Source organism: Cynoglossus semilaevis, chromosome 5, assembly GCF_000523025.1.
Source record: "Cynoglossus semilaevis isolate Cse_v1.0 chromosome 5, Cse_v1.0, whole genome shotgun sequence".
Taxonomy (NCBI): Eukaryota; Metazoa; Chordata; class Actinopteri; order Pleuronectiformes; family Cynoglossidae; genus Cynoglossus; species Cynoglossus semilaevis.
Genome location: NC_024311.1, coordinates 14,340,558 through 14,368,526, shown reverse-complemented (window position 1 = coordinate 14,368,526; position 27,969 = coordinate 14,340,558). Strand labels below are relative to the sequence as shown.

Below are 27,969 nucleotides of genomic sequence, written 5' to 3'. Positions count from 1 at the left end.
ACTAAAAATTGACTTAAAATCGACCTCTCCCCGAAAAACATTTCAGACAAACAATCTGAAGAAATCAAAGAAAATGACACAAAAATGCCCTAAAAATCCCAGGTATGGGATGCAGATTGCACTATCACATTAAATTGCATATGCTGTAAGGCATGAGCACTAACCACTCTACCACTGTGTGGCCTGTATAAAAGTCAGAATGTGGAGAGAGAAAAAAAAAATTGGACAGTAAAACTACAGGCTGTTTGTCACAGAGTCATTCTGTCTGCACTTGTTGTCTGGCTCGTCCCTAATGGAGTTTGATCATAATGTGAACTGATTTTTTTTTTTTTTACCCAGGACTGGGGCAGATGAGTGCAATAAAGAAAACAAGGGCCTCATATAAAATGTCACTTTGATTTATTGTCAGTGAAAGTCACTTAAATTTAAATGGCATCTAATGAAGCCCTGAGCCAATGGATCCATATTTCTGATAGTTTGTCTCATTCTTTTTTCATGCTGTCCTCACGTCCACACACAAAGACAGAGAAGAAGGACAGACGAGGGTGAAGGGGAGGGGGGAGTTCCTAAGACCCCAGAAGAGAATGTATCTTTGTCCTTTGACTAACATTTTAACCAGAAAATTTTATTTGTTTATGAGAAAATTTAATGACCACTAGAGCAGTGGTCCTCAACCTCCGGGCTGCAGACCGGCACCAGTTCGTGGGTCAACATTTACCGGGCCGCACAGAAAGAACGCATTACAACTTACATTATTTCCATTTTATAATCTTACCTGATTCTGAATGAACGATGTTTCATTTTTAAAAAAATAACCAGATCTGTCCGTGACTCACATGTCAAGATGTTTGCCTCAGTTACATCTCCTACCTGCTTCAGCTACCTTCTTAAAAGGTCTCTATCCAACACACACACACACACATAAACTTCCACACCATCTGATGATTTTATCTGATGATTTTTAAAAAAATATATTTTTCTGCTGTTCGTTGACGAGGGTGTCAAGTGTTGAAAGTGATTCACCTCTGATGATGTGTCCCAAAAGTTACACCTTTTCCAACGGCTGTGACATAAATCCAACGCCACTCATGACATCAAGACAAACCTCGTGGCGATGCCCTCTACTGGCAGAACAGTTAACCATCACGTTCTTTTTTTATGAATCTTTTTTAAAGAAGTGTTTAATTCGCTGTGTTAAAGAAATCGCCGTGCTTTACAAAACTAGAACCTGCTCTTGTTTAATGCACACACACACACACACACACACACACACGCGTGTGCTCATTCTGAGGCTGAAATGATTTATAGCCAGCCATGTCTAATGGATTGCTTTGGCACTTGAGAAATTATGAATAGAAATTAATTAGCCTTTAGTGACCCTGCTGTCCATCTGCCTCTGTCTGACTCTTTCACACACACACACACAGAAATACACACACACACACACCAGCTAGTCTTAATTGATCATCCAATCGTCTGTCGTCACTAAAACACACATCGTTTTACAATTCTGCAGCCTGGTTGTGACCTGCCTGTCACTGTCAAACAAATAAACATTTATTTATCTTAAAAGTCAACATTCAGTTTTTTAACAAATAAACTATAGATATTCAGACATTAAAGAGTTAAAAAGGTTCAGTGAACTTTAGTCAACTCTGCCTCAGAGACGGTGGCGAAGGCTAACCCGAGAATGAAAGTGTGAAACAAACGGACTGTGAACAACAGCTCAGATGTGAGAACTTTGGTGAAATCGCTGTAATTTTCTTCCTTTCTCCAGGCTGACATTACTGAGTAAAGAGGAAAAAAACTACTTTAAGAATAATGTTGTTGCTCAACTCTCTTCCCATTTGTTCCGCTCTCCTTTTATTTACTCAAAGAAACTCGTGTTGTTTTGGTGCTGTGGTCCAAACAGAGTTGTTTGGTCTTCAAGGTCAAATCACCTCATTTAAGTTTAATCAAAAAAAAAAAACCTGTCTGTTTTATCCACCAGGTGTCGCCTTGAGGCGTTCATCCATCTCCTCGTGTGTATGTTCATCTTCAGGGTCACAGAGAGAGCTTTGCTTTAAAGAACATTACCTTTCTGGACGTTTTTGTCATAAGAACTCAAGCGCATAAGATATAAAAAAACAGACCAAAAACAGACATCAAGGCAATGGTAAACTTTAGAGATGAGCAACGATGAAGTAGTGATGAAATTAACTACTAAGTGGAGACGCCATGGTTCATCAGAGAAGGTTTTTTGGGACTACACATATTATGTTTCATTATTCATGCCGTCCCACTTTAACTAAAACATCAAGTGTAATTTTTCAACTTTCCAGACTTATTTTGAGTCCAAATTTATGGTACATTTCAAATTTTAAAAAAATTTACACCAAGAGTAAATCTTCTAGTTTCATTTTACGAACACAGTGTAAAACCCGTCCCTGTTTAGTTGAACACAACCTTGATATGCTCACAGGAAAAAGAAAGAAAGAAAGAAACGCAAAGATCTTCTTCAACACCTCTGAAGTCTCTCTTTCTTGCTCTCTTTTAGTTTTTTTATAGCCATCTGCTGCCAACTAGTGGAAGAGTACGCCACCTGTATGTCCAGCCTGTCACTGCGGCATAGACGAACAGAAAGAAAAACAATTGCAGTAAATAAATAATAGTCAGCTGGGATTGGCTCAGGTCAGTCTAAAGACTGAGAAGGTCTGAGAGATAATATGAAGAAAGACAAACAGCGCTCCCAGTGGTGACTCAGTGCAGTGGACGTTCTGCAGAGACAGTCAGAGACAGCTACTCTGGGTGAGGATTAGTGACTAATGGAGGTCCGTTGCACATGAACGCTCTCTCGGGCTCAGCGTCACTCATTTTGTCTGGGCAGGTTCACGCTGCACCACCTTTCCACACAATCCATTCGCAGGAGTTTCACCCCCGTCATGTCACTCAGCTGCTAATGCAGGGTCTGCAGTAAACAGCCCGCCTGAGTGAGCTCATGGTGGCAGCCGCTGGTGGAGTGAGGGACCATTTCTGAGGATTTTCCACTTTGATGTGGCAGCAGCACAGATACAGCGTCGTTCTGTTTCCAGCTGGCTGCAGATCATGAACGCCGTGTTCTTTCCAGATGAAGTGATGTTGCACCGTGTAACGCCGCTACATCAAATCGACCTGCACTGAACAACACGTGTTTGTCAACACAGGAGGGGTTGTTAAAGTTGACGTTTTGTTTGTTTGTCAACACTTGTCAATCAGCTGTCCTGGGAAACAAAAAATACACTGTCAATCAGCTGTCCTGGGAAACAAAACAAAAAACACTTTAAACCAGTGGTTCTCAAACTGTGGTACGCGTACCACCGGTAGTACACGAGCGCTCTCTAGTGGTACACAAGGAAATTTTTTATTTTTATTCATATTCTTGCATATATTATTTTCCCTATCCAACAGTTAAATTTGCATCAAATTAACATCATCATCGTCTTAATACATGCTTTTTCGGAGTTAGCATGTTACCCTGGTGTGTGTAGGTTTTCTCCAGGTTTTGTTCACAGGAGGAACTTCCAAATACACCGCAGCGTCTTCTACAGCAACATGTTCTAAAAGTAAAGTAATACTTTACAAAAACAAAAAAGAACCTCTTCCATTGTCCTCCTCTCTCTTTCCTGCAGATCTGACTTGGACCTGGACTATGACAGCTACCACGAGGACTACCATGACAGGTACCGTCACTGAGACACACGCCGCGCCTCAGCTGTCACTAAAGCTAAAGTGGACGAGGCTGGAGCAGCACATTCTCCCGCTCCGCTGCCCTGCTGTCTCCAGTTCGTCTTCTTACCATCTTCCCCCCCCCCCTCCCTCCGCAGCTGTCAGTCAAACGTCGACTGCTTATGATGTCACACAGTCACTGCTCCACAGGCAGTGACAGGTCGTAGACAGATGTGACCTGGAATTGTGGAAACATACACAAAAAAGTCATTTATTAATTGCGCACAGGTCGTGTAGTTTGTCTTTTTTTTTAATAGGAAATCCTAAGTTTGCGATCACGTCCTTTTTCATATGGCTAACTGGCTAATTAGCTAACTGGCTAACTGGCTAACTGGCTAACCCATACAGTTGACTTTTGACATTTTTTTCAACCACAGTAAAATATGCTTTGAATTGAAATTTACATATTCCTTAGACTTTTTAAAATGTTTGTTAACATTTTGGTAATTTCTAAGGTTACTTTTATTTCCTTTTATTTCCTTAGTAAACAGTTTGTTTACTAAGTTTAGCTCTTAGCTATTTTGTTTTTGGATAGCTAATCTTTGTCTCTTCTCAGTTTTCTTTGCCAATTTGAATTTTTTTAAAACAAATTGATTCTCCCTTTTTTACTTTACCTTACTTATTTTAAGCTTTATCTTTTGTTTTGGCAACATTCCCTTTTTATAACATTTTTGAATGACTCAGAGCATTGACAGAAACGACAAGGTTATTTTTGTTTCTGTTTGGCTTTGGGTTTTTTTTTTCCAACTAATTTTCAGTTACATTCAGTGAATAGTTAATATATTTATGTAGATTTGAATAACATATATTACATGCTCCATTACTGCCCCCTGCAGTTTTGTGCCAACGTGAAAATGTTTCCAGTGACCCAGATTATTTTTTCACGTTGTTTCCAGTTCATGCGGCGGTGATTCACGATGCCTGGTGGGATTGACTTTGTCTTTGACCTGCCAACAGAGAGGCCTGACCACTGGGTCGGGATGTGTGTGACTCACAGTTGGCCTGCAGCCCCACGGGGTGGATACATTCATTGTTTATGCCCAAAAATATATATAAAAAAAATATATAAAGTAAAAGTCTTTGAAATGCCGTTTCACAAACTCGTTCAGTTGCGTTCGTCAGTCGGGCCGTGTCCTCGTGTTTGGACCTGTCAGGGACCGGCTCTCTGTGTGAGGGGCAGAGGTTACAGTCAAATGGTGGTGGGACGTACCTTCTTTATTGTTGGTCCTCAGCTGAAAGTGCTCGGGGACCAACTTTCATCACCTCATGAAAACAGCACTTCTCACAGCTAAATAAAAGCATGCGGTGACATTGTACACACACACACACACAACACACACAACACACACACACACACATGCATCAAGCCTCTGACCGCTGTGGGGTAAAACTGTCACTTCTCTTCCCCCCCCCCCCACCACCTTTGATTTGCTTTCCTCTGCAGTTTCTATGCCTATGCTCAGGGGGAAACACTCGCCACTGATTTTTAATTTGTTTTCAACACAGTGCATAATTATGTCCCCTGCTTTTGGCCAGCACCACTGCGGGCTGTGCACGGTTATATTTATGTGAGCACAGGCACATGTGTTTGCCTTGGGGGTGAAGATGAGACCGTGTGTGTGTGCGTATGTGTGTGTGTTAGTTGTTTGTTGTTTGTTGTTTGTCCACATTTTTGCATTAGGACAGAGAGAAATGACTGTTTTTTTTTTATTTATCCCCTGGTTCTCTTGTGCAAACATGAAAGAAGAGTGACTTTCAACACAGATGTCAGCCTGATGTCAGCCCTGATGTCAGCCCGAGCTCAAAGCTGTTTTCAGTGCGGGGTCTTATCCGCACAGACACACACACACACACACACACACACACACCGGTAGACTTGTCTGTAATCCTCCCTCGTCCACAGTCTCTTATTGTCTAAGCCTCCATTCTTGGAGATGACACTTGAAAGCCGCTTCAACAACACAGCGTCGGACCGCCCCTGCAAACTGCTCTGAAAGACTTCAGACTCCCAGAAGTATTCGGTCTCAACGACTCGCTGCATGGGCACCGCTCAAAGCCCCTAATCTTCCACACTTAGGGTGGTCTAATACGCTTCATCCTTACGTGACATTGAGGTAGCTCTGTGTGTGTGTGTGTGTCCGCGTGTACGTGCTGAGCAAACAAACCTCTCCACTGAGTCCGGAGGCTGCACACGGTATTACAGAGCAGAAAACAACAGCCGAGCCGCCGCTAATTGACTGGTTAACGGCCGCGGCGGTAAATCTACACCAGGGCGCTGCTCACGGCCCTCGCAGCTGACAGCTCTGACCTCATGTTGCTTATGAAATACAACACTCCCGGGGACTTCGCAGAAAACGCTTTAACTGCGCACAAATTGTCCTTCATCCAGATTGTAACGAGATCCCCCCGGATTACCGTCAGAACGTTCAGAATCTGTGGACGGACCAGGAGCCGTTTCTCGCTGCTGTCTGAAGTGATGTGTTTTTTCAGGCTGTTTGTCTATTTTACCATTGTTGACGTACTGCACGAACTCTCCCAGAGGTCACCAGAGGTCACCACTGCAGTAATCCATGTAATCTTATTGGCCCAGCTTTTTTACACTGGATCCCATGATATCATTCCTGTTTTAATACCGCCCATTGTTTTGTACTTAGTTGGCCACTAGTTGGCCATGGTGTGATGGGTAATCATGGGTGTTGACCAGAACAAATGTGTCATGCTGGTTTGAACTTGAGCCTCGTTGTCGATGTCTGTTTGTCGAACTACTGCACTCTGGACGACACATTTTTTTCACCAAAAATTGCCCTGGTTGTTGTACACAATCTTGATTTTTTCACCAAAAATTGCCCTGGTTGCCGTACCCAATCTTGGTTGTTGAACGAGCCAACAATATCCGGTTCCAGGAATGGATTCATCCATTTGACATTGATTCCTAGGGGGAAAATTGTTTTAGATTTCAAACTTTTCGGTTCACGAAACGACCTTCGGGTAGAAATTAAGTTCAAAACCAATGTTCCACTGTGTGTTTCTTTGAAGGAGATTGAAATCCTTACTTGTTCTATAAATTAGCTTAGCATTCGCCTGAACGACACACTGGTGCAACCAGGACATATTATCAGTAGTAATTTTTTCACATTTATAAATTGTTCATGTTGAGCGTCACACACCAGGACACAGTGAAGTCAGCTGACCTTGTCCAGCTGGGTGGACAACTCCACCAAACCAAATCATACAATACGTTTTTCAGGCCTTCGGTTCAGAGGTTTGCAGGAATTTCCAGCTGGGTGGACAACTCCACCAAACATCATACAATAACTTTTTCAGGCCTTTGGTTCAGAGGTTTGCAGGAATGAATGAAAAGGTCACTGTGACCTTGAGAGAATCTGCTAAAGAACTGTGCGACAAAAAAGTCAAGCATTAACTGCACCAGGTAAATCATCCGGTCTGAGTCTCTGTGTCTTTAACAGCAGCTGTAACTCCACCTAAACCTCTGAAATGTCTGGTTTAACGGAGCTCCGAGGCTCCGAGCAGCTGTTTTTAGTAAAAAATCGATTGGGTTTTTATTCTTTTGCCGTGAGAGCGGATCAGACAATCATAACACCAGCTCTGTTTTCTTTTTCAAAAAAAGACACAAATGCAGAAATGCAGGTTCATTTCTGTGGCTACAGCGAGGGCGACTGTGATTCCCCCGCTGTCAGCTGCACTGGCTGCACGGCGGGGATCTATTGATTGGCTCTGACAGAACCAATTACATTCTGCGACAGATAGAAACATGGAGCTGTCCACGGGGAGCAGGCTCTGCAAGTGCAGCGCAGATAGAAGACAGAGGCAGAGATAGAGAGAATAAGATGGAATAGAAGACAGACTTATTTGAAACTTAGCTGAATGCGCTCCAATCTTTAGTCAACATTTCCAGACTTTCAGCATCTTTGTCCCTCCTCTTGGTGATGCTGTCACAGGGGACACACATGACATTAGTTTACCATCAGTTTGTTCGTCTGGTTCTTTACAACAATCTCATCATGTGTCGTCAAGTTTGACGCAAAATGAAGTTTTGCTCAAAAAGAAATAGCCCTTTGTCTTGTAACAAAAAAAAATCAAAAAAATGTAGTTAAGAAATATTTGCTTGACAATATTTATCGTACTTATCTTATTGTCCCGAATGTAGGACAAGGTTTTTTTCATTGAAAATGATGTGAAAAACTATGGTCTTATAACCGGGCTTCAACGGTTGACACGTGCTGAAAGTCCAAGGTTGCTACACGACCGCAACAGCAGAGGGCGCTAGATTACATTTACATTTAGGTGTTAGATTTATAATACAAATCTTAGTGATTGTATTTGAAGTAAAAAATGATAAATATTTCAATGATTTGCTCAGCGTTTCAATAACAACTAGTTTATTTAAACAAGGACCTAGTGTTCGGCCAAGTTGTTGAATAATAAAAAAACACTAAATAATTAAGAAATCCTATTCAAATGCAACATTTTTTTATACAGGTTCCTGGGTTGGGGTTAAGAAGTTACATTTCTGCCAAAAAAAAAGCGTTACCACGGAGACAGTGTCTGTTCAGATGAACATGACCTAGATTTTTCTAAACACTACCAGCAGCAGAATGAAATCAATTAAACTTAATGTGTTCAATTTGAATCAGCTGACCTATATCTTGTTATCTTGTGGAATAGAAAGGTTTTCAATAAAACTTTATGATTAACGTTTGCAGACAACTCTGTTTTAAGGTCATATTTTCTCCGCCGAAAAGAAAAAGAGAGAGAGAGATTCCACCCTGTGTCCTAGATTTCAACAGCGTTGTAGTGTGCTGTTTATCGATCTGGACAGAAAAAGTAAAGTCATCACAGGCGGCAGCTGTAGACGCCTTTAAAAGCTTTGCATCCTCACAGACACGGCAGACAGATGAGACAGACTGACAAAAACAAAACAAAAAACAAAGGGGCCGCGTCTCTGCTGTCCATCACAGGCTCATGCTCGGTTGTGATTCACGCCGTCCTTCAGACCCGTGAACAAACAAACCAGTTTCATGAAAGAATCGCATCGTGATTCTGCTCCTTTTTTGCAGGACGTACGACTACCAGCGTGTCCCTGCCTCCATGTCTCCTTCATCCCTAGGATCCAGTTTGGCCAAGAGATCACGTTCGTCCTCTTACCTCTCTGGTCACAGACGCAGTCGAGACAGAACCCACTCCAAAGGCTCCAGAGGCCACTCCACCAGTTCAACCACGGCGAAACGTGAGTTACACGATCGAGGGAGAATTTTTTTAAAAACCGGTGTTTGTCAAACACTTCAAACTTTCTTCTTTCTGTTGGATTAAATCAGATCATAGTTGAGATGATGTTGTGTTGAGAGTTACTTCCAAAACATCGTTGAAGCTGTCGTCCTCGGCCATGGTAGTCCGGCCTCAGATTAACGCGGCCATTTTGACATCACTAATTGTCACAGAGGACACAGAGAGTGAAGATGGAGCGTCGTTCTCTTTGAGAGTCATCATTTAGAACATTTATAAAGTGGACTTTTTGAGAAAATTAAATGCTAATGATTCCGATCATGAACTCCTGGACTAATAGACATCAAACATCATTTTCATGGTCCTTGTCCAAAATGGTTGCCATGAGGACGGAGGCTCCATGGATCATATGCTAATTTATTCAACTGTGACTAATAATGCTTGTCCACATTTTCCACGTCTCTTGGTTTCTTAGATTCCCTCCTCACAAAAAAAGAAAACACAAAAAAGGGGTCAGGATTTTTCTTCTTTTTCAGAGGAAAAAAGGAAAACAAAAGAAACACAGAGAAATTTGTTCTAAAAAGTTGATAAAAAGATTAGACTGCTTGACTTTTGCATCCAAAAGACTAATGATCACACTTCTCTTCTACAGTACACAGATGCTGGTTAACATTCAGCTCATCTAAAACTGCAGCAGGTGTAATAACGTCCCCCCCCCAAATTGTCCCTCACCCCTTCCCTCACCCTCTCTCTGTGCCTGCAGTGGGGATGGAGGAGTTGCAGGTGATTAAAAAGGAGCTGACTCTGATAAAGACACAGATCGATGGGCTGCTCGACAGCCTCGAAAGGATGGACACGCACAGGAGTGACCACAAGGGTGAGACACTCATGGATGCAGACAGTGGGAGGGTCGGCAGGCGTGAAACTGAAACTTCATGCATCAAAACATTTTTCAAGATGAGACTTGACTTCCAGGGCCTTTTCAGATTTCTGCTTGATTAGCTGCAGAAGTCCCAACCCCAATCAGAATGATTCAGGAGCCAATAGCACAGCTGGAGATTCAGTCGTTGTACTTTTCAGTCGGGTTTTTCTTTGTCTGGTTCAGTTGAAGCCCAAATCAGCAGCTAACAATGAGGACAGTGTGCTGGAACAGGATTCAAATTGGTTTTAACGCAACTGCTCTTTGACATTTTATAAACGCAGACGGATGACAGCGATCTCAGTAGAGCCGCTGCTGCCACCTTGTGGCCGATTTAGTTTAGTAAAAGAAATCCAAGATAAAATAAAGCTAAGGGAAAGTAAATATTAGGCTTTCCGTAAAGATAAATGTTTTAAAAAAATTAATTACATTTTTGAACGTTTTTTAAAAAACAAAAAGTAACATTAGATAACCAATTATAATAAATTTACAAAAAAAGAGTATGCCTTAAACAGCAATTAATCAAATTAGTAAAAACATAAATTCAAAGATTTTCAGGTCAAGATCTAATGACTCTAATTAGAAAATGATTTCTTTCCAAAAATGACCATTTTTAACCAAGATATAATATTTCACCCATCTCAGGGTGTCCACTGAGAGAGGACAGTCCCGTCGGCTCACCCTACGCTCTGTCGTCCAGCAGCCCGGACCACTCCCTCTCCTCTCTCTCTCCTCCCAGCTCCCACCATCAAATCCTCAGGGACATTCCTGACCTGAAGGAATCTGATGACGATTATCAGGACCACCACTTGGTAAATGCATCGCTACCTCTGGTCTACAGTACATCATTCAGTACTGATGGACACTGACTGCAAATTCTGTAATATTTGTTGATCACATTCAGCCAGTCTGTCCAGGTGGTAGCTAATTGTCAGGACTGTGTGTGTGTCACAGGTGAGCAGCCACAGCTTTGACCCTGAAGAGGAAATATGAGCACCGGAAGATTGGGCAGTTGTAGACTGGAGTGCCAACCACTGTCGAAGACAACAACAACAACAACAACAACAACAATCTACAGCAGCACTGTTGTCCTAATTGGGTGCACATGTCAGACACCTGACCACATTTAGTTCAGTATCACAAGAGCTTGGTTGTGTGACTGTGCTTCAATGCTAAATGCAAATCACTGACCTAGATTAGGACAATACATTGAGCTCCATTCATTTGAACAGCCGGGACATGACCAGAACCAATTACCCTCCCTGTGAAAAAACCCACATACCCTCTAGTTCACTCGACAGCTTTGAATCACAGGCCTGAGGTCATATGAATTAGTATTAGTATGAAAATTAGCATGAGCTAACATAGGGACAGATGAGGGGTTTTTTTTGTTTTGAGTTACTTCCAGTTTCTAACCACTACATTTTGTTCGTTAAAAGGCCTATTATTATGTGACCCAATACTAAGCCAGACTAATTCACTGTGTAGTAACCACTCATCCTAATGTTTAATCTAAATTTCAAAGTAGGACATATATATATATATATATATGGTCCACACACAGATAAATCTCCTGTGGAAGGAACCAACCTTTTTTAATGACCCGGTTGAAAACAATGTTTTACTCCAGTGTTTAATTTCTCCTACATCTATAAACATCCAATAATAAAAAAAATGTATCAACTTCATATTAATAACTTGAAAAAAAAGCCACTCTTCTACTTTGTATTTGGCACTGTGAGCAGTGAAAGGCCAGTCAGTGTGTAATATGGTGTATTCTTGTAAAACTTAAAACTGTAACTGTCTACGTTTAGTCTTGTTTTAGGACCTTTTTGATTTTAAGACAACAATAATGTTAATATTATTCTTATAATGTTACATGTTTTTCGGTTTGGTTTACAATTTAGAGTTAAGCCAAGTGAAAATACTCATTGTCACAGTAGTAAAAGTATTTTCATATTGACTCAAAATGTTGATGTTGGTGGTGTCTGTTTTTTCTTTTCTTTTTTTTCCCGCAAAAACTGAAAAAGTACTACAACAGTATGTGACGAATAGGACGCCAGAACCATGGAAGTGTTGGTACATAAAGCTATATAAATTAGTGACCCAAATTAGTACTCATAAAGTAACTGAATAGCCAAGTGAACAACTGATCAACCATCAAATACAACCATTTAATCAATAACTTAACAAACCAACCGTTCTGCCAGCCAATGATTCCACGAATTACCGAACCAAAACACCAATCAACCAACAGACCAGATAATAAACAAACATAACGACCAATCAACCTGCCACCCTGTCAACCATTCAGTAACCAACCATTTCGCCAGCAAACCAAGCAACCGTAAAGCAGCCAGTGAACCAATGAATTAACTATTGAACCACTCAACTAAGGCTGTCAACGCGTGAAATACGTTCCGTATTTAGAAACAAGAATGCGCGTCCAGTATTGAGCTGAAAGTGCACTTTGTCCCGTATAAACGTTAGAATCAAAAATAGTTTGAAAAATGTCATTTTAATTACTGAATAACAGAGCGCTTTATATACAAATGTACGGTAAAGTTATCTCCAGACGCGCTCCCGCTCTGTGACCAATGAGCTGACAGCACACTCGCACACGATTATGACGATACAGAATCCCGCTTATCTCATTGGTTGAGGTAAGGTCGATGTCAAATACCGGAAGACAACAGCAACAACGAATCATTGGTTGAGGTAAGGTCGATGTCAAGAAGATACCGGAAGACAACTCAGCAAAAGGACTGCAAAAGTACAGGTAGGAATGGGAAAAAACAAACAAAACAAATACAGTGAGCGATAACTTATTTGAAGCACATTGTACCATAGACTTACACCCTTCAGTCATGGCCTTTGAGGCACAAATATTTTATGTTTACAAATTTTCCACAGACTTTCTGTTTGCACTTCTGTTAAAAAAAAGATTCACTTATTCTGTGAAGTTCTAGTCAGTTCTGTGACGCAGGGCTGCTCTCTGTTTAAGAAATATATTAATTTTATTCTGTGAATGTTGTTATTTTTTGATTCAACAAACTAACCAAACAACACTTCTTTAATGATGTAGTGAATCCACCTCTAGTTTGTTTTACCACAAATCTAACCTTACAGTTAGATCATATTTTCTAATCACTTCGTATTCGTGTGGGAAGGGGAGGGGAAGCACATGGCTGTCTGTAGATTAGGAAAGACTAATAATGATTGATTAACCCTGCAGTCACTAGACAAGTTAATATATCCAAACAAAAGAAACGTCTTTTTGTCGTCACGAGTGTGAAGTTAAAAGAACCGTTTATTTCCACACTTCTTCTTCTTTTGCTGCAGCCCTAGTGTGACCTCACAGGAAGTCTTACAAAACCAGTCTGACAAAAGATCAACCCATGTCTGGTGTGTTTACAGTGCTGAATGGAGTCGGCTGCACTCACATGTGTGACGCTCATGTGTTAGCAGACGATGTTTAAGTAACGTCCCGTCACTGGATCAGTTTAGCTTTTATCTGCTGTTGCACATGAGTTTGAAAAGACTGCAGACGCTGAAGGATCACATTCTGCCTGATCATAAGGTGAGTAGAAAAATATTGATTTGAGCAAAACTAGGACATTATAAGTAATTTATTACCAACACCCACAGGCTTGTATATAGTACATAAAACTGTTAACTTTTAGTTTTAAGCAAGAACAAAATATTGTGATGTACAAAAATACTATAGGCATTACTGTATATTGAGGTTTTTTTATTTAAAAACAATTTAATTGTAGGAAAATTGTCAGGATAGTAGACACACAACGCTATAACATACAGATCCTGAACCTCAGATCACTAAAATTGGAATGGAGAGATCTACATTTGTAATCCCTAGAGAAGAAATAAAAAGTAAAATAAATTACTTTTAACATTACTTTTTAATCTACTTAGATTAAGCTGCTGTACCAAAAGATTAATGCTGTTTGTACCATTACAACTCCCCCTCCCCCCTGTGCTTCACTGGAGGTAAACAAACTAACTTCATCTGTTCCCCATCATCCTGACGGTTATTAACCTGCTCTTGTTAATCTGTGAGACTCTTGCCCTTTGGGTCCATTAGGTCCAGTCTATGTAAAACCCATCTGTAAATTAATTTATTTTGGACCTTGTAGTGCCTGGCATTTTAATTTCCATCTTTCCCTGTACAAATTACTATATACACACCAATAACTCAAAATGAAAGCAGTTACATGATCGTGATAATGTCATGGACTACAATCTATAGTGGGATCACAGGTGTTTTTAAATCAAGAAGATTTTTGTTCTGTTTTTTTTCCCCTCTTCTTCAGCCCACAGCGATGGCAGGCTCGCCCAGTCCACTCACCACTCATGTGCTGAACACCGCCATGGGGGTCCCAGGATCAAACATGATCCTTTTTCTGCATCGACAGGACCCATGTACAAATGCTTGGACACAAATAACTACAGGGTAAATGACCTGCAACAATGACTCAAACACAACACTAAAAAAAAAACATCTGGATTGACCTTTACATTTGATGGTATTTTATGGCAAAGGAGCCCAAGGAAAACAAACTGAATCACTGAACAACGAATCACAAACAATGCATTCCCCGCTGTAAACTATTTTGATGCGTTTTTTTTTTTTTTTTTTTGCACCCCACGTGATTTTGTGATACCTTAAAATACCACTTTTACTGTTTATAGATCAAGAAAGGTCAATAAACAGAGTCATTACTCCTGTTTATCCCACAGTTCACAGTTCCTGACTTGTTGTTCATCCCCACAGAATCACTAATGAAGACGGACGTTGCCCAGGACTCATTACCAAAGAGAATTTCACACCTGGTGTGTACAAACTGTATTTTGAGACAGCTGGGTACTGGGCGAGCTTGGGGGAGACCTGCTTTTATCCCTACGTTGAGGTAAGAATCTTCTGCTGTGTGTTAAGTGCTTTTGTGCTTCAGTTCTGTTCTATAAACAGTATCGGTTGACAGTTTGAGGCAGTGACAATGTGTTACAGGTTTTATGTGCTCTGTAAGGATACATGTTGTGGGTGAAAAGAGATTTAAAAAAATATGAGAGCAAGAACCAAACAGTGCTACACTGACAATATTACAGCTGAGCCTCAATGATGGATGTATCATTACCTAAGTATATGGAATATAGAACGAGGTTTTGGTTTCACAGTGTAGCGGTTAGCATGCCTGTCACTGAGCTGCAGGTTGATCTCTTTATTAGTCGAGCAGTTGGACGAAGAAACAGAAAACACATTGTTGCATTAAACAGCTGTGCAGTTAAACAATACAAAACGCTGGCACCCTCTGCTGTTGCGGTCGTGTAATGACCACCAGGACAGCCATCAGCATGTGTCAATGGTTAGTCGCGGGTTATAAGACGGATTGTTATATCATGTTAATTTCAACGAAAAAAAAACTATAAAAAATTACTTGTCCTATATTTGGATGAATACAGTAATATAACATATATAAAAAAGACTGTAAATGTGTCTTTTTTTGTACTGTACATAGTCTAGAGCCAGACTAATAGACAGTGATATGTTATCTTCACCTACTGATAACTTTTCCTCTGGAAAACTGACTTCTTATTTTTCATTGAGTTGGTGATTGACAGCACTGACCTTCGAGGAAACTTCTTCTACACAGAGTTGTTATGAAAACTTCATTCTGCAGTTCTTTGTGTTCTCTCGTCTCTTACAGATTGTCTTCACTATAACAAACACTGAGCAGAAGTACCACATCCCCCTGCTGCTCAGCCGTTTCTCCTACAGTACATACAGGGGGAGCTAGAGGTCAAATGACGTGGCAGGGGCCACGGGCGTCTCCATCTTTCAGCCAGCAGCAAAATTCCTCATAAACATCACTTTTTAAAATATCACATTTTAGAATCTGATCCAAAATGGGTCATATGGATTTCTAAGTAATAAAAAATGTATAAATATCACATTTTAGAATCTGATCCAAGATGGGTCATATGGATTTGTAAGTAATAAAAAATGTATTACTTGGAAGTAGCAATGTTTGATGTTCTCTGTCTGTATACAAGAGCTCTGTTTTTTTTTAGTTAAAAGTTTTTTAGTTTGTAAAAGTTTACAAATCATTTTTGTAATATAGAATACAAAATAATATTAGAAAATGGGTAAATAATGTGACTTAATTCAGAAAAGCTGTATTTCTTTGGTTCGACCAAGAGTGAGAAAAACTTAACATTAAACATTAAAACATCTTAACATTAAAATGGATAGAGGGGCAGAAGACAAGGATGAGGAGTCCATCTACAGGACAATTCATCTGATTTTAATTTAGCTCATTTATTTCTGATAATTTAGTGTTTTGTTACTGCCTTTGGTGGTTCATTCCTGTGCTTTTATATATCAGAGTTTCATTCCACTGTTTGAATGCTTCATTCTCACAATGTACATAACAATAAACGTCGTGAACATAGAATCTGTTCAAATGAGTACGTATTTGAGCTCCCCTGTTGGCCAAAATAAAAATTACATTCGGGTTTGTTCGAAGCAGTTATTGTACACAGACCGGTTAGGTTTCTTGAAGATGTTTCTCATGGATAAGAGGTGAAACGTCTTCAAGAAACCAGCTGCCCTTGATGAAATGAGATCACCTGCATGACTGAGAACTTACACAGACATCAAGGCGTATTATTTTTCAATGTGTTACATCAACGGAGAGAGTGCAGAGTTGATAAAGAAACACAATTATACGACGACATTCCAGTACTACCAAAAAGTGAATTTAAGTGAAATTTATTTGACATTTTCATGGATTAATTATTGAAATGAATAATTTATTTAAACAGTCAAAATGCGAACGATCTGTGCTCGATTGTTGAGCCCCTCCGTACTGGATCGACTTCGCAGACATCGATTGCTTTGTCTTGAACAGAGTGAAAGGGCCTTTGACGCTAATGGAATAAAATTTTGAGCTTTTCCCCCACGTTTTCTTACTCGCTTTCAGTGTTCTAGCTCTTTGGTTTTATTTTAAAACATGGCAGACGACGAATTAGAGGCGATAAGGCGGCAGAGGATGGCGGAACTGCAGGCAAAGCAAGGAGTAAGTCTAAACCCGAGCAGTGCAGCGTGTCAGCCGCCGCCTTATAAGGGGCTGCTGGGTTCTCTGTGCTTCAAGCTAACGTAGCTAAATCAGTCACAAAAAACACAACCAATGTTGGTTTTTCACAGGAAACATCTATGAACACATGTTGAACCCTGAGGTTTACAAACATACAAGTATTATCCGTGTAATGATAGTAGTTGAAGGACGGTAAACACGACAATGCAAACTGTTAGCGTTGATTCTGCCCCGTCTAATAGCATTGTCATAATGCAGGATGGTTTAAATAGTTCACTTCACAGTATGTTTCTATCTATTTACTAATAGACCGCATCATTGCAAACCTAAACACCATCTTTATACGTTTTTGTTGCATCTGTAAAGTAACTGCAGAGACGATCGATGACGATTTTATATATATATATATTTAGAATTATACTCGTTTTGGTCTTCATGATTGTTTTTTTAAACAGCATATCAATATTGACAATTAATATAATTTTGAGATTATTAAATAAATCTAAGGGACATCACTACAAAAGTGTGAATTGGTTTATATAATAATGCCTGTAACTGTAAATATTTCAGGATACTTCAAAGAATCAGCAAGAAGAGGGCAGACAGAGGTGAATATCCTACAAAGTATTGTTACATTTTGTAAAAAAAAAAAAAAAAAAAACCCTTATGAAATGATTTGTGACCTAAATACGTTGACCTGATGTGACATTGTCCTGATTTTTTCAGAGAATCAGAAATGAGGAACTCTATACTGGCCCAGGTTCTTGACCAGTCTGCCCGTGCCAGACGTAAGTTTGCTTTCAGGAGTATATTATATTCTGTCAAACTGTCCCAGAGTCATTTAAAAACTCACATGCGCTCTCTTTCTTTTCAGTAAGTAATCTTGCTTTGGTGAAGCCAGAAAAGGCCAAGGCGGTTGAAAACTATCTCATTCAAATGGCTCACATGGGGAGTTTAGGAGGAAAGGTAACAACAAAATTGTAAATGTTATGGAAGTCTGGCCATGAACAGTCTTGTCTTGAAATGTGTACTTGTACTAATGCAGGTTTCTCTGTTTTTTAGATTTCAGAGACGGGCTTAATTGAAATCCTTGAAAAAGTGAGCCAGCAAACAGAGAAAAAGACGACGGTTAAAGTAAGCTCCACACAAATGTTTTGATTGATACTTTTTTTTATGTTTGAGTCTTTTTTGAACATATTTTCTCTTTCAGTTTAACAGACGGAAGGTCATGGACTCAGACGAAGAAGACGACGACTAAAATCGAATTGGAATTACCGGAAGAAAAAAAAATCGGGATATGCTGCACTTGGACTTTCCTAGAATCTCTGCCAGTTTATTCCTAAGAGCTGATTGTTGGGATGCTGGACAGATATTACTTGTTTCTGGAATTGATATGTCATGTCAAATGTAAAAAAAAAAGAAAAGGACATTAAGTTGACATCCTGGTGATGGAGGTGGAATACAACCAGTGTCAAATGATATTGAGGATCTTCTGGTTACATAAAAATGTGCTTCTGTTGTTATATCCCTGAAAACCGCAGCAACAAATGGCTCCACCAGTTCTTTAAAATAACAACTTTTCTATTCCACTCATACCACACTTGTATGAGTGGAATAGAAAAGTTGTTATTTTTCTAAACTGCTTCCACCTTGGATGGTGCAAATGTAAAGGTTAATACTGTCATTTCCATTTGCTGACATCTGTCTCAAAAGTTTACACAATAAAAATAATAAAAGAAGCCTTAACTCAGTGTTTGGTTTTGTGTTAACAAAGACTATACACTTTCCTTTTTTTTAATCCTCAGAACGTCAGAAATGTGCAATGGTGCTCAACAATTAATCTGGTAATAAGTGAATTTTTCCTTAAAATGCTTGTGGTGAGGTTTTTCAGTGTTAAAGTTAGTTAATTACAAAGAGGTTGTGTTACTTTTGGGTAACTACATCGTCTTCGGTCAATTTTATTTTAAACCTGCTTCAGTAAATGTTTTCAAGATAAATGAACTAACCCCTGTATTCCGGTATAAAAGTTTTTTAAAAAAATTAACCCCTGTATTCCGGTATAAAAGTTTAAAAAAAAAAAAAGCGGGTAGTTTATTAACCTAGAATTTTTCTTTTAAAAAAAGCTACGTTTTTATAGTTTTTATCTTGCAATGTTGTTAAAATACACATTCGGTTGTTGTAAATCCCACTCTTAGTGGGCGGGTCTACGTCGTTGCCCCATTTTCGGACGACCGTGGTCAGATGACTTCTCATTGGCTTTCTGCTATACTACGTCAACAAACCTCGACTCTAATTTGCGGAGACTTGCGTCACGTGTCCAGAACCAGCCAGTAGTTGGAGAGCTAACCAACGCGTGCAGCAAGGTTGAGTTGGTGAGAGGAAAGCGGTGAAATACCTGATAATCAGTGTAGTGTTGGATTGATAGTGGTCCAGTTTTACGTTTGTCTGTTTATACGTCAGTTTATGTACAGTCATGCCCGAAGAGGAGAGTATGGACCCGATGAACACCGTCACATGCACCGCTCCTGTGAATATAGCTGTCATAAAATACTGTAAGTTTGTTTACATGTGTTTTAGCAGAGGTATCTGGTTTATACTGTTTGAACGATTACTTTCGTGTCGCCGTTTCTTGAATAACTGTTACTACTATACTATAAATGATGTATTACGCGAGTGCTTTCTCCTTTCAGTATGTGTCAGTCGGGTATTTTGATTAATTTTCTTTACTAGTTCGGGATACCTTCGAATCTTTTTTTCAATCGCAGCTTGTGACTAGCGGATAACTTTTTAAATTTTCTTTAAAGGTAGCTTTTAGCTGTTATCATCATAGTAACAGGTAGCTAACCTTTAGCCTTTAACGTGGCTAATTTAGCAATTTTTCAGCCACTTTTTTGGCCAGAATATTTGTCTTGCGTATAGTTTGTCAAAGTTCATAGCACTTAGTAGTTAAGCTAAACATTTAGCTCTCTTCTCAATACAGTATTTCGCATATTAACGTAGTATATTGTATCAAGTCAGGTCAAGTCAGTTGTATTTGTGTAGCTCAAACTCACAAAACACATTTGTCCTAATGGTCTTTACAGTTTTTGTATGTTGTTTGTATTTAGTTCTAAGTATGAATACAGGGATTGTATATAAATTGTGTATATGTGATATATACATGAAACTAACAGTGCTGTGCTTTTCAGGGGGGAAGAGAGATGAAGACTTAATCCTGCCCATCAACTCATCTTTGAGTGTCACCCTACACCAAGACCAGGTATTTGGATATAAGGGTTTCAAATAAATGTGACATATTATGAAAGGCTGCAGTAAAAGACTGTCTGTAAATGTGTATCTTTGACATCACATTAACTGTTGTTAATAAAGTCAAGTTTTCTGACTACCTTTAAGCTCAAAACAACCACGACAGTTGCAACAAGCAGATCGTTCCTGGAGGATCGACTATGGCTCAACGGCAAAGAGGAGGATATTAACCACTCAAGACTGCAGTCCTGTCTCAGGGAGAGTGAGTTCACTCTGTTTTTCAGGGCTGGAAAAATGAAAACAACTGCTTTTTTTATTAAAAAATAAAGGGGACATAATTCTTCTGTGTCTGTGTTAAGTTCGTAGACTGGCACGCAAGAGACGCAGTGATGGAGACGCTGGTCTGAATTTGACCGGCTTGTCTCAAAGAGTCCACATCTGCTCGGTCAACAACTTCCCCACAGCTGCAGGTCTGGCCTCTTCAGCTGCAGGATTCGCCTGCTTAGGTGAGTGTTCAAGGTTATTGTACTCAAACAGGGCGTTCATACAGAGTCAGAGTCTTTCTGATGTTTCTCTGTCGGTCGTTTCCTTTCAGTGTACACTCTGGCTCAGGCGTTTGGCGTAGAAGGAGAACTGTCTGGAATCGCACGACAGGGCTCAGGCAGTGCGTGCAGGAGTATGTATGGAGGGTTTGTGCAGTGGATCATGGGAAAAGACGACGACGGCAAAGACAGCTTAGCCCAGCAGGTGGAGCCAGAGACCCACTGGCCGGAGCTTAGAATTCTTGTACTTGTGGTAGGTTTGAGTATTTCCTTTTTTTTTTTTTTTGAGAGTGAGCCTCATTTAGACCTGGTGTTTACATCTACACTGAGTGATCCACAAAAAAAAATCAAATTTAATATAAACTGTGATATATGTACTAGAGCTGTTGTAAAATATGAATTTGATTTGTTGATCTGCATCAACTAAAAAACACCAAAGAACTTGAAATGAGAAAATCTATGATAAACAGAAAAAACACATCACTGCAGTATTTTTTTTTCCTAACAGGCCAGTGCTGAGCGTAAACTCGTGGGCAGCACCTCAGGGATGCAGACCAGTGTACAAACAAGCTGCCTCCTCAAGGTAATTACTTCACTTGTTTTTATTGAGCGCACTAACAAAGTTGTCAGTGTGTCCTGATACAGTTGGTCAGGCTGCATTTGATGCATGTTCTCTGCTGATCACCAGAGTCTTTGTCTCCTTTGTCCCTGGACTTGCAGCACAGAGCTGACGCCGTGGTCCCAGACAGGATGGTACAGATGATCAACGCTGTGCAGAAAAAGGACTTCACTACCTTTGCTGAACTGACCATGAAAGACAGTAACCAGTTCCATGCCACCTGCCTGGACACGTATCCTCCTATCTTCTACCTCAACAACGTGTCACGGCAGGTCATCAACCTCGTGCACAGATACAACGCACATTACGGAAAGACCAGGGTAAAACAATCACTGAAATACACCAACATTTTTTTTCATAACACTTTAAGCTTGTCTTTTAACAGTTATATAAAGGATTGAATATTGAATTACATACATTAATATAAAGCAGTTGGAGAAGTCAGTGGTTTAAAAATAAGGCTTGCCAGCCCTTAGCAGATCAATAAAATACTGCAATGTCTATTATGTTTCTATGGGGCTCTGACAACAAAATCTTCTACATTCATAAATGTAAATGTACCAGTAAAAACTCAAACGTTAGATTTCTAAATGTAAATGTACCAGTAAAAACTCAGTAGTTTTTACTGGTACATTTAGTAGTGAGAAGCCACCAGGAGATGGCGGTATAAGATCGTTTGTGTTGCTTGGCCAAACTACTGGTTTTGCCGTCATGTAGTTAAACGGATATTGTGCAGAACAGACATCGATTGTCCTGTTACGTAATTGTACGTGAAGCTTGCGTTTTCCTTGTATGTTTAAGAAAAATAAACCTTTTATTTTGGACGTTTTTTAACTTAAACAGATTTCATTCTTACTTACAAAAATGTGTTTTGTTTTTTAAATGTCTTCCTCATTGTTTCGTAACCACTACGTTTGGTTTCCTTGCAGGTCGCCTACACGTTTGACGCAGGTCCCAACGCCGTCATCTTCACTCTTGAGCGGCATGTCCCAGAGTTTGTCAGTGTGGTTCAACATTTCTTTCCTCCAGAGATCAATGGCGGACAGTGAGTGGACGTTTACCTGCTTTGTCTAGATTTCCTGCTCATCTCAGGTGTCTCCTAAATGTCTCTCTCTTCTCTGTCTGCAGGTTCATTAAGGGTCTTCCAGTAAAAGACTCTCTTCTTCCAGAGGACTTAGTGAAGGCCATTGGTCTAGAACCCATGCCAAAGGGTATAAGCTACGTTATTAGCACCAAGGTAAAACAGTATCCAGCTTTTTATCTCCAAAAAACGTCATTTAACATAATGAAAGATGATGGCGATTTGTAGAAGTAAAGATTTTGATCTTAAGTACTTCATTATTATTATTATTATTTGCAGCCTGGACCTGGACCTTGTGTCGTGCAGGATCCTTCGGAGCATCTGATTGGATCAAATGGATTGCCTAAAACGACAGTGTGACGCCTTTTTAATTATGACCTCATGTTCAACGGGAGAAACAGTAGCAATAACTTCTTCGACAATGACACATTAGTACGACTTTTATTAAAAAGTAATAAATACATTTTTTTACATACACCACACTAGGTGTACGTCGCCCAGAGGTTGATACAAAAAATCTTTCCATCACATTATATTTTATTATAAATCAGTTTTTAGCAGAAGTCTTCACTGTGTTTGGGCGTTGTGTTTTTATGCAAATCAGTGACAGGAAGGTGCTTTTAATAACTGTCTCGTTTTGTAATTATTTTTTTCAACTGTGGCTCCTTCTACTGTCCTCCGTGGGTGTGTGTAGACTGAGTCAGTCGAGTGTGTGTGGTCTCTGTGTTACATAAATGTGGTGTAAAAGGACAGAAGACTAATTACCTGGTAGACTTTGGACTGGACGTTTATACACATTATTTCAACTTTTAAGATCAAGACATTTATTTTGAGTATATGGTCTAGTGATTCTGATGGTTTTTAAAGAGTAAATCATAACATACTGAAAGTTATGTTAGTAAGTAAGTTCAAGTTAAGTTTAGGGAATTTTTTTGTTTCACTGAAGCATAAAATCATTTCACCATTAATTAACCTGTGTTTTTTCATCAAACACAGGGTAATTAATTTAAATTAATTCGACTTTTATAGGTTACTTTAAGTATTTATATTTAACAGTGTGTCATCAATGGTGTCCAGACAATTTTAATAAAATATATTTTCTTCAACATGACTGTGTATCTGTATTAAAAACATTACATTACATTTCTGTATCACAGAAAAATACAGATTAACATTCATGTAAGTAAGTAAACATGTCGAAATGGTAAAAATAGTAAAAACATTAGACTGATGACATCACAGATGTAGCAACGACCCAGGAAATGCATTCAAAGTTACAAAACCTGGCAACTTCTGGTTTATAAATTGAACTCTCGCTAAAATAAAGGAACATTCTCAAACTAATTAGAGTAAGTATGCAAGCTCATGCTGTTGTGCTTTAATGTAATTAAATTGATTCTACTTTACATTTTACAGAAATACAAAAACTTTAAGAAAACACTAAAAATTTAAAGGAAAACCTTTTCACTTATTGCATTTCCTCACAGTCATAAACCACATTAGTCAGCTGCGTTATCAGCAGCAGTAAACCAGGTGATTTTTACCTGGGTAAAAAAAAAAAAAGTGTTTCTCAGGAAATGACGATTTTACGTGGGGCGTGGTCTGTGGCGACCCCGCCCCCTTTTCGCTACGTACCTATAGACATCCCACGTTTGGGGGAGTCATATATTCGTGTCTCCTTTCTGTCACTTTGTGGTGACAAATCAGAGGCTGTAAAAGTGTGAAGAGTTCACGTCTGGTCCGGAGAAGCCACCGCTGCTGTAACTGAAGACCATGGGGAAAATAGAGTGGGCTATGTGGGCTAATGAGCAGGCTCTGGCTTCAGGACTGAGTGAGTTTGACATCGAAACAACACCTGCTGCAGCATCGTCAGAATATCTGCTCCTTCTCACTTCTGTTGTTGTTAAAGCTGTGCTTCTCATTTTTTATTATTTCACAAAAGGCGTTCGTGATTTTTTTTTTGTTTGTTTTTTATTTTTTTTTAAAGTTGTGTTTCTTGTTTCCTCTTTTCAGTTCTCCTCACTGGAGGTATCGTGGGGGTGGCCGGGCAGTTCAGAGGTTGGCAGTTTGCTGCATACGCTGTGTTTTTTTGTTTGTTTTTTATAAACAAACAAAAAACAAAAACAAAAACAAAACAAAAAAAAAACATTTGAATTGATAAAGTTTGAGTTAAAATTTTAGTTTTATTATTTTAACTACTACTTTTTCAAGAGGTCCCAGATTTAGAAGTGTTAAAATACCCAAGGCTGCTTTTTCTATGATTTCTAAGATCGGAATTCGTTCTTATAAAAATAAGAAAACATTTAAAAAATGATTTTTTTTCCACATCGTTTGTGTCAGTGGTTGTAGAAAACGTAAACAATAAATTATCTGCATATTAACAGATTTATATCATGTGTTAGATATGCTTTTGAGTATTTTCTAATATAACTGTAATTACAAAACTGTTTGAGTAGATTTATACAAAACAACCCAGATTTTTAATGATTTTTAAGTAGAAAACACCAGAGTTAGAGCAAATACATCTTATATATATATATAATTATATATATATATATATATACATAAATATAAAATTTGACTAAATGTTGTCTACAGATTAGCTGCTAATGAACTAAAAGCTTTCAAAATATAAGGATAAATATTTGGTAATAAATGTGGTAAATGGAAAATGTTTATCCAAATATGATCAAAAATATGGCAGAAATGGCAAAAAAAAAATTAGCCATCTGTTAACTAACAGTCAGTTCAGAATATTAAAACGTTTTCCAAAAATGTAAGAAAATAAAGAAAAGTCTGCTAAAAGGCTAATAGTTCATGTTAGACAAATTATCAAAGTTTAAATTTGAAAGATGGCTAAAAGTTTACTGTGAATACAAAAAATGTTACTGTCAACAAACAGTCACTTACAATTTTTTGCACGTACACATATTTTACATTCCATAAAATGTAAATATAAGAAAAATAACATTTGGGCAACGTTAAACCTGTCCTCTAGTCCTGGAGCCAGGCTTTGAACGGCTTTAGTGTATTAAGTGAAAAATTCAAAATGTGTTTCAAGTTTAAAATGTTGATGTGTATTTAGAATTGACATTATTTCAGGATACTTATGTTCGTTGAATCAGCCTTAACAGGAAGCCAGTGCTGCGGGAGTCTTCGTGTGTCTCCTCGAGTATCCCAGGAGCAAACGGTCAAAAGGGACGAGTGTGGAGAGACCGTAAGACGTTTGTCTTTACCTCAACATTTAAGCAACATAAGATTTGAGGGATTTCTTGACCTTTGGAGAAAATTATGATTTGACCAAAGCTCAGTGGTCTGTCTTCCTCTGCCCCCAGGGGTCAGTACTGCTTCACTGTGTGTGTCAAAGCCTTCGGGCCTCTGACCAGGAACTACTATGTCAGAGCATTTTTGCATGCTGCGTAAGTAAAAGCCCCATCTGCCCCAACAGCATTCCTTCAACTAGTTGTCAACTTATTGGACAAAGATTAGTGTCCAGTGTTTAACAATCTCTCTCTCCCTCTCTCTCTCTCTCATCCTCAGAATCTGTGTGCCTGGAGGTTTCATGCTGGCCACCGTGATGGGCTGCGTCTGCCTCGGTATCGCCAGCCTCATTTACCTTGCAGTAAGTTGTAAAGCCTGGGCTGTAATGTTCTCCTCCTTAGCAGGTTAAAAATTGTCAGCTCTGACACAGTGGTGAGCAGGAAGTGAGCAGTTGCTGGTAACAAGGAAGGAGGTTGGTTTCATTTACAGGTACTTCTATTGAAACTTATCCGCAAAGTTGCACAAGCGGTGTTTTAATTTGGCGGTGAGTGAAATCGAGGTGTTGGGCAAAGGTCAATGCCTTATTGGGATTAAAAATATAATAACCTGTCAACACAAGGGGGCAGGGAAAAGGTAACATCCTTCACTACTAGGGCAAAGGAAAACGTGGAAAAAAGTCTAACTAACTTTATATATATATATATATTTATACTGTATATATGTATATTTATACTGTATATATGTCTGCACACTTTTCAGTGAGTACTTTCTAGGTTTTTCAGTCTTGTGTAGTTTCCATGATCCCTATTTTTAGCATCTGAAACTTTTAAAAAGTTTTAAAGATCACTTGGTGTCAATCTGAAGCCTTTTTTTTTTTTTTTTTTGATGCAGTGGGGAACAGGTCAAACAATACAAGTGGACTGTACAAACAAAGTATCTTCCACTTGACCCAACCTTAACTTCACCTCAGTATTTCTGTTCTTCACTTCTTCTACAGGCAGCTATCCGTGGTGAAAAATGGATGCCCATTCTTCCAAAAGTGGAGGTCAAAGCCCCAGTGGAAACCATGAAGAATCCTCCCCAGAATCCACCGCCCAGACCTCCTGCAGAGTTTCGCAGGAAACACGTTGACGACCTGGAGGGAGCAGCCTACGACAACCCGATGTCTGTCACTGCAGATGAGTAACGAGGCCTGGTCTTCTCCAGGAACTGCCAGAGATCCCTGACATGGATGTTCACTTCACCGGGCTCCAAGTTCATTCTTTTATGCCTCGAGCTGAAGTAAGACTTGTTTAAAAAAAGAAAACAGGTTTGTTTTTTACAAGACCTGGTCATTCCAGAGTTTCTGTTTCTGTGCTGCTTGTTGTTTGAAGCTTCATTTACTCTGACATCACAGTCGCTCTTCATCCCATAATACTTCACACATAGCTGTGGTCGAGTGAGATATGAACGATGTGTCTTACACAAAAGAGATGAGTTGGCATGAGATATGAACGATGTGTCTTACACAACAGAGATGAGTTGAATACTTCCACTGTACTAGAAATGTACTTCAAATCTGCAATAGCTGCAATACCTCTAGCCACCATTAGAGACAGTGTGGTCTCATTAGAACCCCAGTGATCAACACCGAGCCTGACTGCTCAGCCTCTTTTCTTCTCCTTCTCCCTGGTAAACTGTAAAAACTATTAATTAATAAAATGGTGTCAAAGGTCAAGATCCCACTCCATACAGTATTTGGCCCAAACCTGGATGCCAGAATTGGACCAGGACCTGATCCTAGCTTCACATATAGTGAATTTATGAGACTATTTTTTGATAGGTCTCATATGTTGATGACACATTGACAATAGCCTCACATTTGTTGAAATATTTGGACCACATTTTAGACGTGAGTCACATGTGTTACATACAATCTACGAACTCTGACCTCAGTCCTCTAAGGTCCTCACTCACGTTAACCCATGTCCTATAATCCCATAATTCCAAATGTGTTCAATAAAGTTTGCTCAAGGCTGGTGGACCTAGAAACCTGGAAACAACTCCTTCAGACTTGGAGTGAAGCTGGTGTCACACTCATTCAAACCTTGTATTAGTTCCAGTTGGGTCAAATCTTTACACCTGCTCCCAGAGAGATGTGCAGGAGCTGCAGCTGCCAAACATGAATCAGGTTAAAAGTTGTATATTTTGTTGGGTTTAGA

General features: G+C 39.3%; 5 protein-coding genes across 12 annotated transcripts in view; all 5 read left to right on the top strand.

Annotated features, from left to right (window-relative positions):
• LOC103379185 (RNA-binding Raly-like protein) overlaps positions 1 to 10,949 on the top strand; it is a 68,402-nt gene extending 57,453 nt beyond the window's left edge. For 5 of the 7 annotated variants that reach the window (XM_025055786.1, XM_017032399.2, XM_025055785.1 and 2 more), the window contains 5 exons: positions 3,648 to 3,698; positions 8,823 to 8,992; positions 9,752 to 9,865; positions 10,553 to 10,719; positions 10,862 to 10,949. In XM_025055786.1, the coding sequence (XP_024911554.1) occupies positions 3,648 to 3,698; positions 8,823 to 8,992; positions 9,752 to 9,865; positions 10,553 to 10,719; positions 10,862 to 10,900 (541 nt within the window). In that variant the 3' untranslated portion in view covers positions 10,901 to 10,949. The remainder of the gene's footprint in view (positions 1 to 3,647; positions 3,699 to 8,822; positions 8,993 to 9,751; positions 9,866 to 10,552; positions 10,720 to 10,861) is intronic. The other 2 variants (XM_025055790.1, XM_025055789.1) reach the window with 1 other exon arrangement.
• Positions 10,950 to 12,651: 1,702 nt separating this feature from the next.
• On the top strand, positions 12,652 to 15,867 carry uraha (urate (5-hydroxyiso-) hydrolase a). 2 transcript variants are annotated; one of them, XM_025055795.1, is made up of 5 exons: positions 12,652 to 12,686; positions 13,325 to 13,487; positions 14,239 to 14,378; positions 14,700 to 14,835; positions 15,631 to 15,867. In XM_025055795.1, the coding sequence occupies exons 2-5, from the start codon at positions 13,434 to 13,436 to the stop codon at positions 15,718 to 15,720; spliced, it is 420 nt and encodes a 139-aa protein (XP_024911563.1). In that variant the 5' UTR covers positions 12,652 to 12,686; positions 13,325 to 13,433; the 3' UTR covers positions 15,721 to 15,867. The 2 variants fall into 2 exon arrangements, with proteins under 2 accessions (XP_024911563.1, XP_024911561.1); XM_025055793.1 differs by lacking the exon at positions 12,652 to 12,686 and having other exon boundaries at positions 13,195 to 13,487.
• A 623-nt stretch (positions 15,868 to 16,490) lies between these two features.
• On the top strand, positions 16,491 to 18,765 carry pdcd5 (programmed cell death 5). The gene is made up of 6 exons (XM_008310654.3): positions 16,491 to 17,001; positions 17,590 to 17,627; positions 17,746 to 17,807; positions 17,894 to 17,985; positions 18,082 to 18,153; positions 18,230 to 18,765. Exons 1-6 carry the CDS (start codon positions 16,936 to 16,938, stop codon positions 18,275 to 18,277), a joined length of 378 nt encoding a protein of 125 aa, XP_008308876.1. The 5' UTR covers positions 16,491 to 16,935; the 3' UTR covers positions 18,278 to 18,765.
• A 581-nt stretch (positions 18,766 to 19,346) lies between these two features.
• On the top strand, positions 19,347 to 23,003 carry mvda (mevalonate (diphospho) decarboxylase a). Its single transcript, XM_008310652.3, has 10 exons — positions 19,347 to 19,571; positions 20,208 to 20,278; positions 20,413 to 20,527; positions 20,625 to 20,771; positions 20,861 to 21,060; positions 21,316 to 21,390; positions 21,528 to 21,746; positions 22,356 to 22,471; positions 22,555 to 22,663; positions 22,787 to 23,003. Exons 1-10 carry the CDS (start codon positions 19,493 to 19,495, stop codon positions 22,865 to 22,867), a joined length of 1,212 nt encoding a protein of 403 aa, XP_008308874.1. The 5' UTR covers positions 19,347 to 19,492; the 3' UTR covers positions 22,868 to 23,003.
• A 1,167-nt stretch (positions 23,004 to 24,170) lies between these two features.
• On the top strand, positions 24,171 to 27,248 carry cyba (cytochrome b-245, alpha polypeptide). The gene is made up of 6 exons (XM_008310651.3): positions 24,171 to 24,338; positions 24,521 to 24,590; positions 25,650 to 25,724; positions 25,843 to 25,926; positions 26,048 to 26,129; positions 26,766 to 27,248. Exons 1-6 carry the CDS (start codon positions 24,281 to 24,283, stop codon positions 26,952 to 26,954), a joined length of 558 nt encoding a protein of 185 aa, XP_008308873.1. The 5' UTR covers positions 24,171 to 24,280; the 3' UTR covers positions 26,955 to 27,248.
• Positions 27,249 to 27,969: the final 721 nt, after the last annotated feature.

What these genes read in the sequence shown, in the direction of transcription:
- mvda (XM_008310652.3), top strand. Translation starts at nt 19,493, where the DNA reads ATGCCCGAAGAGGAGAGTATGGACCCGATGAACACCGTCACATGCACC. An exon ending in CCAGAGATCAATGGCGGACA is followed by an intron (nt 22,472 to 22,554) that starts GTGAGTGGACGT and finishes CTCTGTCTGCAG; the next exon opens with GTTCATTAAGGGTCTTCCAG. An exon ending in GCTACGTTATTAGCACCAAG is followed by an intron (nt 22,664 to 22,786) that starts GTAAAACAGTAT and finishes TATTATTTGCAG; the next exon opens with CCTGGACCTGGACCTTGTGT.
- cyba (XM_008310651.3), top strand. Translation starts at nt 24,281, where the DNA reads ATGGGGAAAATAGAGTGGGCTATGTGGGCTAATGAGCAGGCTCTGGCT. An exon ending in GGCTCTGGCTTCAGGACTGA is followed by an intron (nt 24,339 to 24,520) that starts GTGAGTTTGACA and finishes TCCTCTTTTCAG; the next exon opens with TTCTCCTCACTGGAGGTATC. An exon ending in GGGACGAGTGTGGAGAGACC is followed by an intron (nt 25,725 to 25,842) that starts GTAAGACGTTTG and finishes CTCTGCCCCCAG; the next exon opens with GGGTCAGTACTGCTTCACTG.
- pdcd5 (XM_008310654.3), top strand. Translation starts at nt 16,936, where the DNA reads ATGGCAGACGACGAATTAGAGGCGATAAGGCGGCAGAGGATGGCGGAA. An exon ending in AACTGCAGGCAAAGCAAGGA is followed by an intron (nt 17,002 to 17,589) that starts GTAAGTCTAAAC and finishes TAAATATTTCAG; the next exon opens with GATACTTCAAAGAATCAGCA. An exon ending in CAAGAAGAGGGCAGACAGAG is followed by an intron (nt 17,628 to 17,745) that starts GTGAATATCCTA and finishes TGATTTTTTCAG; the next exon opens with AGAATCAGAAATGAGGAACT.
- uraha (XM_025055795.1), top strand. Translation starts at nt 13,434, where the DNA reads ATGAGTTTGAAAAGACTGCAGACGCTGAAGGATCACATTCTGCCTGAT. An exon ending in ACATTCTGCCTGATCATAAG is followed by an intron (nt 13,488 to 14,238) that starts GTGAGTAGAAAA and finishes CCTCTTCTTCAG; the next exon opens with CCCACAGCGATGGCAGGCTC. An exon ending in TGGACACAAATAACTACAGG is followed by an intron (nt 14,379 to 14,699) that starts GTAAATGACCTG and finishes TCATCCCCACAG; the next exon opens with AATCACTAATGAAGACGGAC.